Source organism: Schistocerca americana, chromosome X (assembly GCF_021461395.2).
Source record: "Schistocerca americana isolate TAMUIC-IGC-003095 chromosome X, iqSchAmer2.1, whole genome shotgun sequence".
In the NCBI taxonomy this organism is placed as follows: Eukaryota; Metazoa; Arthropoda; class Insecta; order Orthoptera; family Acrididae; genus Schistocerca; species Schistocerca americana.
This window is the reverse complement of record NC_060130.1, coordinates 162,969,031-162,981,856: the sequence shown is the minus strand read 5'-3', so window position 1 is coordinate 162,981,856 and position 12,826 is coordinate 162,969,031. Positions and strand designations below refer to the sequence as shown.

At 37.0% G+C, this 12,826-nt stretch overlaps 1 protein-coding gene across 1 annotated transcript in view; it reads left to right on the top strand.

The window, feature by feature from the left end:
• The window catches only part of LOC124555884, a 242,730-nt gene extending 231,762 nt beyond the window's left edge, over positions 1-10,968 (top strand). The window contains exons 22-24 of the mRNA XM_047129945.1: positions 838-1,082; positions 1,165-1,382; positions 10,476-10,968. Of these exons, the coding sequence (XP_046985901.1) occupies positions 838-1,082; positions 1,165-1,382; positions 10,476-10,600 (588 nt within the window). The 3' untranslated portion in view covers positions 10,601-10,968. The remainder of the gene's footprint in view (positions 1-837; positions 1,083-1,164; positions 1,383-10,475) is intronic.
• The last annotated feature ends 1,858 nt before the right edge of the window (positions 10,969-12,826 follow it).

Here is a 12,826-nt window from a genome sequence, read left to right as displayed (position 1 = left end):
TAGCATAGTAACCCAGATTCCACACCTTGATTGACCCTCATAGTCTAAGTCCACCATTCAGTCACCTGGCCTGCTGATACCTATTTATATGCCGTGGGCTCAACATTCCAGAACTATGCTAAACAGTCTCCAAGCAGCTTTTTTTTTACTTTAATTTCACATGCCGCCATATCACGTGTCACAACATCGATTACAGTGATGTCTAGTACTTTGCCAGCCAGAGTGGCCAAGTGGTTCTAGGCGCTACAGTCTGGAACCGCGCGACAGCTATGGTCACAGGTTCGAATCCTGCCTCGGTCATGGATGTGTGTGATGTCCTTAGGTTAGTTAGGTTTAAGTAGTTCTAAGTTCTAGGGGACTGATGATGACCTCAAAAGTTAAGTCCCATAGTGCTCAGAGCCATTTGAATGATTTGATGTCTAGTAGTTTCTGTAGTGGCAAGAGAATCTATACATTCTTGTCCAGCCTTGATTGGGCATGTATATTGTAACAATTACTATTTGTGTTCTACAGCTGTTGCTCACATTTGTATTTATTTTGTGTTTAACTTAACACTACACATTTTGAACATGTTCTCCTCATGGAGAGGCTGTTCGGAGAGTGGGAGGAATTTGCCAGAAGTCGATGGCTAGTGGTATCTGCTGTTGTTGTTGTTTTGATTATCTTGACATATCACTTCTGACATTTACATAATTACCTGTAGGCTATGTGTGCATGCCTTATAGTGTTAGCTGTAGGGTTAATGCCTTCATCATCTGTGAATAAATAATTAATGTAATGCTGTAATTACATTAGTAACAGAAATTGTTTAATTAGCTGTTTTTGTTTGTGTTTCAGATTGCACTGAACATGTTGATTGCCATAAAAGCATATTTGCAGGGAGTGGAAGAAGAAATATTAAGATCTGTTATAATATCTACAATATTGCAGTCGTTATATTCTTTACACTTTATTTTTCATGAAGACCTGTATCTGTATTCCTTCCTAGCTATCTCAGAAGGTGTTGGATACATGATAGCAGTGGGACTTATGACATTTCCATTCATATTGACATTCACTACAAAAGCTATCTTGGACTATAGGTTAGTCTCTTACATATATTAATTGCTGTTGACATCTCTCTACTTACTGAAGAAGAAAAAAAATTTTTATCTTGTTTCACAGATTAAAGGCATCACTGACAGAAATGTATATTGTACTGTGTTCCTATACAATTGGACAAATATTATTACAGTCGAGCAGCCACAGGAAAATGCTCTCTCTAAAAAATCCAGTCACCTCAGTTTGGAGGGTGAATGTGCTGCCTAAATGGAGTGCTGCTGTTCAGATCAGAGCATATATGGGAGAGATCATTATATACTGGGCTTTGGCTTTAGTTGCTGGTAAGTCTTATGTCCAGTTTTCAGCAATGTTACTGTAACTAGAGGACCAGATTCATGTATGAGTGATAAAACACTACTGGTTAATCTGTCATGATTTGTTGTTTTTGTGAATATAGTCGCCATTGTTCTTAATAAGAAAATTAGAACTCATTCTTTTAACACCTATAACTACAATGGTGTGCAAAACTTTAGGGTGAAAGTAACTTTTGCATGATGTGTTACTGCCAAGTAACATAGGTCGATGAAACATCGACCACACATAGAATGAACTCCTACAGTATAGTACAAAAGGTAACTGAAAGACAGACAAACAGAAATGACACTTTTATTGAAAGTCACCACGATTTATAATGGTCTGCTGGACATAAGGAAAGATGGGATGTGGTTCTTAATAGGGTGTGTGATCACCACAGATGGCAATGAATGTTCTGCAATGTGCTCCCATGCTGGCCACATGGTTGGTAGGGAGTTCTTGTGGTAGAGCATTCCATTCCTCCACCACCACAGTTGACAACTGTTGGATGTGCTATAATACATCTCCCCAATGCATCCCACATACATTCGATGGAATTTAAGTCAGAGGAATAGGCAGGCCAGTCCTTTCATTGAGTATCCTCTCGTTCAAGAGCTGTCCCACCGTCACAGTTCAATGTGATCACACTTTGTCATCCATAAAAATGAAGTCAGTGCCAAATGTACCCTGAAAATATGCACTTTGGGAAGGAGTACAGTGTCACAATGTTGACTGGTGGGTGTACTGTGTTCAATGATTGGCAGGTCACTGCACCCATGCAACATTATGACTCACTGCACAACACATGGACCGTCAAAATGACCATTTTCAACAATGTTCCTGGGTGCATTGCGTGTTCCCACCTTTCACCAGATGAGGATACGCCCAGCTTTGTCGAACATTATCACTTTTGTTAAAAGTGTTGGGAGGCATGTTGTTGCATGGACGTACTGACCTCAAAATCTTTGAACATGGTACATTTATCAGTCAGCATTGTTGTGATGCTGTGCTCTTTCCCCATGTGCACCTTTTCTGGGTTCATTTCACCCTGTCTTTGTTTTTATGGATGACAGTGTGTGACTATATTGAACTGTGCAGGTGGAGTAGTTCTTGGAATGAGAGGATATTTAGCAAATATCGCTCTGCCACAATAATTCTTTACCAACCTTTTGCCAGTACATTGCAGAGTATGCATTGCCATCCATGATGATCACATACCTTATTAAGAACCATTTTCCATCTTTCCTAATGTCCAGAGGACCATTATAAATCACGGTGACTTCTGTGTGATTATTGTCTTTGAATCAAAGTGTCATTTTTGTTCTTCTCATTGTGTGTCTTTCCGTTACCTTCTATACTGTACTGTAGCAGTTCCTTCTATCGAGCTATGTTATTTGGCAGTGACACATTGTGTGAAAGTTACTTTCATCCTTAAGTTTTGCACTCCAGTGAATTTTCAAGATTTTTGTGCAAATTTTTGTATGTTCCTGATCGCATTCTGCTAGATGGCCAAGGATGTTAGTGAGGTCTGTTGTGTGTCTTGTTCCAATAGTTTATGTTTGTGATTGTATTGTTGGCTGTCAGTGTTGCAAACTATAACAGGAGTTCCTGCAGCCTATATTACTTACGATAATGCACTGATGGGAAAACCAGATGTAGCTGCCATATTTGATAGGGAAAACTCCTGCTGCTTCAGTAAAGAGGTTCCTTTGTGACAGTTGTGTACAAACCCTACAAAAGAAATGACAAATTGGTGCTCTTTATTGTGCCCAAAAAACTGAGATACTAGATCTCGGACATAGTCAAACCACGGAGCTTTGAACAGAGTTTGTGCCTCACTGTGCCAAGTGTCTACAGTTAGAATCTTGGGCTAGGTAAAATTTCCTCTGCCAGACAAACTGTTGTAGTTAAAAATGTGTTAATGACAGAGATTGCTTATGGTTAACCCTGATAATAACTATTGAAGGGCAAGCCACTGGCCAGCAAATCAACCCTGAACATTTATGACATGAGCAGTCATCCGTCCAGAACACTTTTTAACAATGCAGTGGCACCATATACGAGGGAGTTCTTTTTATTTTGGGAATTCAGGTTCATCTGTTATGCAAACAACTGTTTTCAAATTCCCAAATATGTTTCAACATCTTTGTGCTATCATCAGTGTGTACTTTTATTCAGTTCTTATTTTCTATTTTGTTGGGTTTTGTAGAACTATGTTCACATTATTATATGCTGGTAGCTGGCTATCTGTAAAGTTATTTTAGTAGTTTTTGTCCTCATCTGCATTCTCATCTGTTGTGGAAGTATACACAGAAGCACAGTACAGGTTTCTGAGTAACTTCCCTCACAAGTTAGACTTTTGAACTTCACAAACCAGTGTTTATGTTGGTGTTGTGTCTGATTCCTGTCGATGTTCATGTTAAAAAGAACAGTTCTTTTTATAATAGGTGGACATGAATTCCTGTAATTTAGTCTGCAAACACAGTTATTGCTGGAACTTCAAAACTAAATGATTATTTGTCTTGTTCATTTACGAATGAAGTGTTTCCAGAACTGCCAAAAATGATGATGAAGACACGTATTCCATATTTGGCTTGAGGCAGCTTAATGTTTTGCAAAGGTAGCACACACCCTACAAGTCATCGATTTTACTCCTCTTTCACACATTTGTAGGACATAGATCGGTGTAGCAAATGATGCTCAATATGATGTGCTCCTCCTGCATTTTCAAGAAGTCGAAGGTCATAGTTTTAGAAGCCTATTGAACACCATTTGAGAATGCCAGCTGTTGAGCAACAATATTTGCACAATCAGGAACTGTGGATTTAAGGCAGCAGGCTAGAAGTCTCCTAGAGTTATGTTTGAGGCTTGTCATCCCCCCCTCCAAATCTTCCACCAAACGCTTATATCACTACAATGAGTAGTTTCTTCAAGAAGGAACTGTAATGATATCCCCCTAATCCCTCTCCCACTCCCTCACTCTCTTGTGGCCTTGCAACTCTTTTCTGAGAAAACCTGTGGCGAGCATGGGGTCTCGAGTCACTGCATTATTTTTTTCCTTTCCAGCGTTGCAGTCTTACTTTCTGACTATATCTTTTCTCGTACTCTGTCTGTAGACAGATTGCCTATTGACAACCTAGCTTGTCGCAGGACATTGATTATGGCTTTTCCCATTTTACTTATTTATTTTCAACCACTTACTTTCATTAAGTCCCCACATCCAGGTCTGTTCTCCACCTTTTCTAATATTGTTAGAGACATGTAGGCCATGCAAGGAACCTGACTACGCAGGGAATGCACTATTGAGGCCTGAGATATTACCTCTCTGTAAGTGCTGAGGAACAGGTGCCTGTCTGGTGGTATCAGGACTCTGGGCAGTGGCCGTCAGTCTGGCAATTGCTCTGGCTTCGCGATACTTGTGGGGAGAGCCCTTTCTAGGTTGTTTATGCAGTATCATGACAAATATCTCACACAGTGGAAATACGACAGTCATCTGCCAGTGGCTGTGGGGTAACAACTAATGTCCGCCTGTTCTGCGATCTGTGTTAATTTCCATGAAATGCATTTCAGTTATGATCATCTCCAGTCCTTTGAGGATACCATGCCCTCTGTCAGAACCCCAGAGCATCTGGATGGGTTTACATGCTGGTTAACACAGATACTGTCAGTGAGTGAACCAGCCCGGGTGGAGGTAAGTGGTGGAGGGTAGTACTATGTTGGTGGAGGGTAGTACTACTTCATCATCTCGATCTCTGTCTCTTCAATGCACCTACCCACATTTGTGTTGCCCATGACACTTCTTTGTCTATTAAACTTACGATCTCTTCCCTCAATCTCATGGCATCACTGCAATTGATGTTATACCTCAGTCTTTATGACAGTGATCACTTTTGCCAATCCAAATGCTGTATGGGCAGAATAATAAAGAAGCATTAAGTGGGTGTGATCTTCCACACACCAGCCAAGATGGCAGCTCTTCCCGGATCTGTGAAAGATGATCTGCTTTTACGAACTTATGAAATTCCTTGTCAGTATGTTAAAAGTTGCATAGAACAAACAATATGCTCTGTACAAGAATGTTGCATCAAACACAAGCTATATATCCGCTTTCTACAGCCCAACAAAGCTGCAATGCCTGAACATTGTATTTCCATTGGCCATTGCATGAATTATGGGAAAGTCAAGATACTGTTCACAGCCTCATCCTATTGGGATTCAGTGATCAAGAAATCTGTCGAAATACAATTAGCAGACAATATGCTCAGCTGAGGAGATAGTTCGCACCTCGGCAAATAACAGAAACTACTCATTTCATGTCTGCGCTCTCAGAAAAATTATTGTTCTGAGTCTTTGCTGTCTGACATTCCAACACTTCACACATTTTAATAATTAACCACATGATTCCTAAGCACATTGGATTCACTTCATCCATTTTAATAATTAACCACATGATTCCTTAGAACATTAGATTTGTTGACTCAGCACTTTTTTATTCTGAGAAGCCTAATGAAAAATCTATGAGTGTGCTCTTGTGCCGACTGTCTTATCTCCGATGCACACACATTTACTCACAGTGTATCATTGTGACAAGTGGCTTTAATTCAGTGATGGCCTCACCTTGAAGAGCAAACATGACAACACCCCAAGCCACATGACCACTTCCATCATGGAATTTTTTACCATAAAAGGCATTCTTGTTGTTCCACAGCCCCCCCCCCCTCATTTGCCTCATCTGAGTCCTTATCACCTTTTTTCTTCTCCCGAAATTGAAAAATGTCTTAAAAGGATGTCATTTTGTGATTTGCAAGAATATTCAAACGAATGTGATCAAACTGTTAAAAAAAAAAGGCCCTACCAATTGAAGCCTTTTGGAACTGCTAGCAGGATTGGGAATGACAACTCTGCTGATGTATAGCTGCCAAAGGGAACTACTTTGAAGGGGACATTGTTGTTGTTTGAAGAAAAATGGAAACATTGGTAGATAAAAAATCAGTCTCACTGCTCTTCTCACACACTTCGTATGTGTATCATTGCGAAGTGTGTGACAGAGGGTACTTTCTACCATACTATATACTGAAGTTTCTTGTATTCTATCCATGTACTGAGAGTGGTAAGATTTTGTGTGTTTTGAGGTTTTTTTTCTGCTACACATAAAAAGTCTGTAACCATTTGCACCATCCCTTGATGTTCCCTGTAAGTCCAACCTGATATGGGTTCCATACACTTGAATATTACTCAAGTATAGGGCATAAAAGTGTATTTTAAGTCCCCTCTTTTGTAGGCAAACTGTGTTTTCCCAATGTTTTATCAGTTAACTATCGCCTGTGATTTGCTTCAACTACAACTGAGCCAAAGTGGTTGTTCTGTTACACATCTCTACATATTGTTGAGGAAAGGGGAAAAAAGGCATGGAGAGTTAAAGCAGTCCTCATCACGAAGGTTCTTTCAAACAATTCAGTGCTGTATTAGGCACGGTCATATTGTAGATAGTATGCTCTTGGCCTCCTCTGACCTTTGAGATGACTAGATACAGGTGGACCCCGAACTGTGGTGCCATTTGGTATTTTTCACTTTAACAAATTATTGCTAGATATGAAAGAAGTGATAAGTGACAGGAAAAATTCTTTGACTTTACTGAGATTTGAAAGCTCGACCTTTGGATTTACTGTCTGGCACTTGCTCACATAGCCTTCAAGGCACACACATTTATGATATGACTGACAAGGTGTGACTCATTAATCTTATAGTTAAAAGGATATCACATGTTTATGTTCCACGAAGTGCACCACTTTGTATTTAGATATTATGAGCAAGTTGCCAGTCTTTGTGCTTGACATATTTTGTCGAGATCTAGTCAGATATTATGGTAATTTTTACCAGATCAAATTTCTTCATAAATAACAGCATGATAGATGAAAAGCTTGAGACAGCAACTATTATTATAGTTGAATGCTGTCAATTTGCTGTGCTGGCCACCATTGTTAGGATTAAACTACCCTTTTATTTTATATGTTTCAGTACTACATAGTTTTGGCTGTGTAGCCATTCTCAAGTGTCTGTTACACGTATCAGCTCCAATAGTTTGGATTAGATTAGATTACTACTTGTTCCATAGATCATGAATACGACATTTTGTAATGATGTGGAATGTGTCAGGTTAATAAAAGGTGTCTATACAAGATATTACATTAGACAAAATATTACATGACACTCAATATTTTAAATTTTTTTTTTTTTTTTTTTTTTTTTTTTTTTTTTTTTTTTTTTTTTTTTTTTTTTTTTTTTGTTGGGGGTTAGGAAATTACCCACTTACTATATCCAACAATTCATCTAATGAGTAGAAGGAGTTGCCATTAAGAAATTCTTTTAATTTCCTTTTAAATGCTAATGGCTATCTGTCAGACTTTTGATGCTATTAGGTAAGTGACCAAAGACTTTTGTGGCAGCGTAATTTACCCCCTTCTGAGCCAAAGTTAGATTTAACCTTGAGCAGTGAAAATCATCCTTTCTCCTAGTGTTGTAGCCATTACCCTGCTATTACTTTTGAATTCCTTCGGATTGTTAATAACAAATTTCATAAGTGAATATGTATATTGTGAGGCTACAGTGAAGCTTTCTAGCTCTTTAAATAAGTGTCTGCAGGAGGATCTTGGATGAGCTCCAGCAATTATTCTGATTACACGCTCTAGTGCAATGAACACTCTTTTACTCAATGATGAGTTACCCCAGAATATGTCATACGAAAGCAGAGAATGAAAATAGGTGTGGTAACCTAATTTACTCAGATGTATGTCGCCAAAATTTGCAATGACCCTAATAGAATAAGTAGTTGAACTCAAAACGTTTCAGCAGATCCTCAGTGTGTTTTTTCCAGTTCAACCCCTCATCAATGCATACACCTAGAAATTTGAATATTCTACCTTAGCTACCGATTTCTGATCGAAGTCTATATTTATTAATGGTGTCATTCCATTTCCTGTGTGGAACTGAATATACTGTGTTTTGTCAAAGTTTAATTAGATCCCATTTGCAGAGAACCACTTAATGATTTTCTGAAAAACATCGTTTACAATTTCACCAGTTAATTCTTGTCTGTCGGGTGTGATAGCTATACTTGTATCATCGGCAAAAAGTACCAGCTTTGCATCTTCGTGAATATAGAATGGCAAGCCATTAATTGCATCTTTGTGAATATAGAATGGCAAGCCATTAATATATATTAAGAACAGCAGAGGACCCAAGACCGAACCTTGTGGCACCCCATTCTTGATTGTTCCCCAGTTTGAGAAATCACCAGTTTTTTGCATGTTATGTGAACTGTTTATTTCAACTTTCTGCACTCTTCCAGTTAGGTATGATTTAAACCATTTGAGCACTGTTCGATTCATACCACAGTACTTGAGCTTATCTAGAAGTATTCCATGATTTACACAATCAAAAGCCTTTGATAGATCACAAAAAATCCCAACGGGTGACTTCCGGTTACTCAGAGCATTTAATATGTCATTAGTGAAAGTGTATATAGCATTTTCCGTTGAAAAACCCTTCTGGAAACCTAACTGACATTTTGTGAAAACTTTATTTTTACAAAGGTGTGAAGCTACTCTACAATACATTACTTTTTCAAGAATTTTGGATAAGGCAGTCAGAATAGAGATTGGGCGGTAGTTGTTGACATCAGATGTATCCCCTTTTTTATGCAGTGGTATAACAATGGCATACTTCAGTCTATCTGAGAAAATACCCTTCTTCAGAGAGCTATTACATATGTGGCTAAGAATCCCACTTATCTCTTAGGAACAAGCTTTTATTATCCTGCTGGAAATGCCATCAATTCTATGTGAGCTTTTATTCGTAAGAGTGTTTATTATCTTCCTAATTTCAGAAGGAGAGGTGGGTGGAATTTCAATTGTATCAAATGGTGTGGGTAAGGCCTCTTCCATTAACTGCCTTGCTTCTTCTAATGCACATTTAGATCCTATTTTCTCTACAACATTTAAAAAATTATTATTCAAAATGTTTTTGACTTCCAGCTTGTTGTTTATCAAGTTTCCATTCACTTTGATGGTAATGCCGTCATCCTGTACTCTTGGTTGCCCTGTCTCCCTTGTAATAATATTCCAAATTTTTTTTATGTTGTTATCAGTCAGCAACAAAAAATTAGAAGAAAAAAAATTGTGTAGTTGCAAATTTTTGTACAGTGTTTGGAGGATGTGTCATGAACAACATATTGAAAATCCCCACCGGTGGAGGGGGGGGGGGGGGCAGTTAAAAGTATTTTTTTTTTTAGAATAACTTAAAAACTGCAGGTTCCTGTAAAAATACTTTCCAGTACAAAATTGAAATACATAAAACTTTATATGGGAATGGTGTTCCTCATTTTCTTTCTAGGACTAATAGTTTCCTCATTGCCTTGTTTCTTCTATTCATAGTACTGGTAATATCATATTTGAAGAAAATAGATTGGTTTGCATGTGATCAGTCTTTTTATAACTGGCGCTAGTTTCCACAGAGTAAGTCATTTTGTTGCAGTTAGGTCATAATGTTTGAACTCTTAATGTCTTCTAGTATTCTGATAAAACTAGATAAGTCTTTTAGGACTTCTAATACCTATAAGGTATAGCCTTATAAAAGGAGCTGTCCCATAACATTATTTTCTAGTAGAAAGTATGTTTGTTTCTGTGTTCTCTATAATCTTTCAAAGCTGGAAATACTTTTTCCATGTTGAGTATACAGTATCAGTCAACTGTATTTTTGCCATTCTCATCACCACTTAACTACTTAATAGGCATCATGAATGATGTAAACACTTTTTTTAATCATGAAAAAGAAGTACAGGCGCAGTATCTCACTTTCATTTTTAAGCAATGAACCATAAACTGATCATTCTGCATAATGCATCTATTGTTTACTATGTATGTTAACATTTTATATCAAGTGAGATACATTTGTTTGCATGTTAATGTTCTTGGCGTTAATGTGCTTCCTTTATAATGTGTTTAGCTGTAACTTCAAATGTTAAGCTTGTTGCCAAGTTTAATCACCATGACATTTCATTTTATAGCTGTTATTTCTTGCAGGTACCACTTACCTTGGTATTTTCATAATACCGTCAGCATTTACAGTTACTGTGCTTTCAAGAGCCTTCAGGGAATATAAACGTTCAGCAGCCTATCAAGCAGGTGAAGTTAACACCAAACAATAATAAGCTGTAATTCTCAGTAACTGTTGTGAAACAAGATCATGCTAAATGATTGTGAATATGGGGCTAACTGCCATGTTCAAATATGGAATCATTTATAAAATGTTTTTTTGTGATAACTACTGTGCACTAATTGAACTGTCTTTGTTTAGCAATTGAGCACATACATTTTCTTAAAAAAGAGTTTTCAAAGATTTTAAGATGGTTTAAAATTACAAATGATCTTTATGTAGCACTTTTTATGTTCTTGTAAGTAATCTGAAAGATTATAGGAGCATCAACATTTATTGTGGCAAGTTTAGTTTTTATTGATCTAAGAAGACTGTTAAAACAGTATTTTTTTAAAAAATATGTCTTTGGCTAGTACTTATAGTTAATTACTTAATATTATTATTATTATTATACGTATCACTCTACAATGTTATTATTAATATTATTATACGTATCACTTTATGAGAGTACAAATTAAAGCCCTTACTGATTGATATGTTATAAACGCCATTCAGACTATGGCACGAACTGAACAAATATCATTTCATGCTGTGTATTTTATATTTGGTTATTTTCTATATTTTTGTTGTAATTATTTTCTAATTGTGTTGTTTAAATAAATAGGTTTAGGTTAAATGAGTGTATGTGTATTTAAATATTACCTGTATTCTAACATTGTTTTTGGAAACTCCCACTCTACAATGTTATTATTAGTATTATTATACGTATCACTTTATGAGAGTACAAATTAAAGCCCTTACTGATTGATATGTTATAAACGCCATTCAGACTATGGCACGAACTGAACAAATATCATTTCATGCTGTGTATTTTATATTTGGTTATTTTCTATATTTTTGTTGTAATTATTTTCTAATTGTGTTGTTTAAATAAATAGGTTTAGGTTAAATGAGTGTATGTGTATTTAAATGTTACCTGTATTCTAACATTGTTTTTGGAAACTCCACTTTAGTGTAAAGACTGCTTGTAAGAAAGACAAATTGCAAGCCTTTGCTCTTTCAAAGGTTGCTAGTCAACTGCATTGATATGATCTGTGTGTCTCCCAGCTGTGTGAAATGGGACACTAAATGTGCGCACGGAATGACCACTCCCATCATTAGTTTGATATTCATCTCGTTTGAAATTAAATTTTTTGTTAGCAGCAGTAATTTGTACGCCTTCCAAATATTTAAAGAACTTTATGCTACGCAATTACACAAATATATTTGAATCTGTGTTCACAAATCGGAAAGACAGATTATAATCTCGTGGAGATGGAGCATTTGTTGTAACAAGCAGAAACATTAGATCCAGTGAGTCTAAAATAAATTGGACTGCAAACTAATATGGACAGGAATAATCAGGTTTGATTGACTTCTTTTATAAATCAGATGTTTCTACCAACAGATCCACACTCGTTGATCATATCATTATCCAAAGTAGCCTAAACTTGATATCATGGAAATACTCCCAGGTACACAATGGTGGTATCAGGTGGTGATTAACCTACCCAATATCAATTGGGAAAATGTACATTAATGTAACTGACAATAAGGACAAACGATGCTGCAAAATAATGTCGACTTCATTGTCTGACAACTACCCTGAACAACTAGACAAACAACCCACAGCTGAAAGAAACATTTTAGACCTTGTGGCTACAAACAGAACCAATCTTTTTGTGTCATCAGTGAGAGAGGGATAAGTGACCATGGTGTTATGAGAAACAATGATCACCAAAAGCAAAAAGGTCATAAATAAAGTTAGGAAAGTATTTGTGACTGGCTATCAGCTTACTTAAAGGGTAACTTGAGAACATTTACTTCAGATCTGGAATATGGGGAACAATTGTGCATTAATATACCATGGTTTGCATAAATACGTATCAAGGAAAGTAATAAAATGTGGCAAAGACCCAGCTTGGTTTGATGGTACCATTTGGAGAATACTGTAAAAGGAAAAATGGACTACTACACTGTCCATACAAAAGAAACTGTAGGGAAACCAACAGACAAAACTTAATAGTGCGAGAATGCTTAGTCTCATGGCAGTAACACTGAATAAAATGTTCTTGCGCTTTCAGCCATTGAAGTTAAAACATCACTAACTTTTGATCAAGCACTTCTTTTCCATTGTCAAGTTGAATGACTGTAGATTGACTGCTGGTATGCCCTTATATACTGTAGCTGCTGGCTGTAATATCACTGGTGTTCACAACCTTGCCACATGTTAACTCTG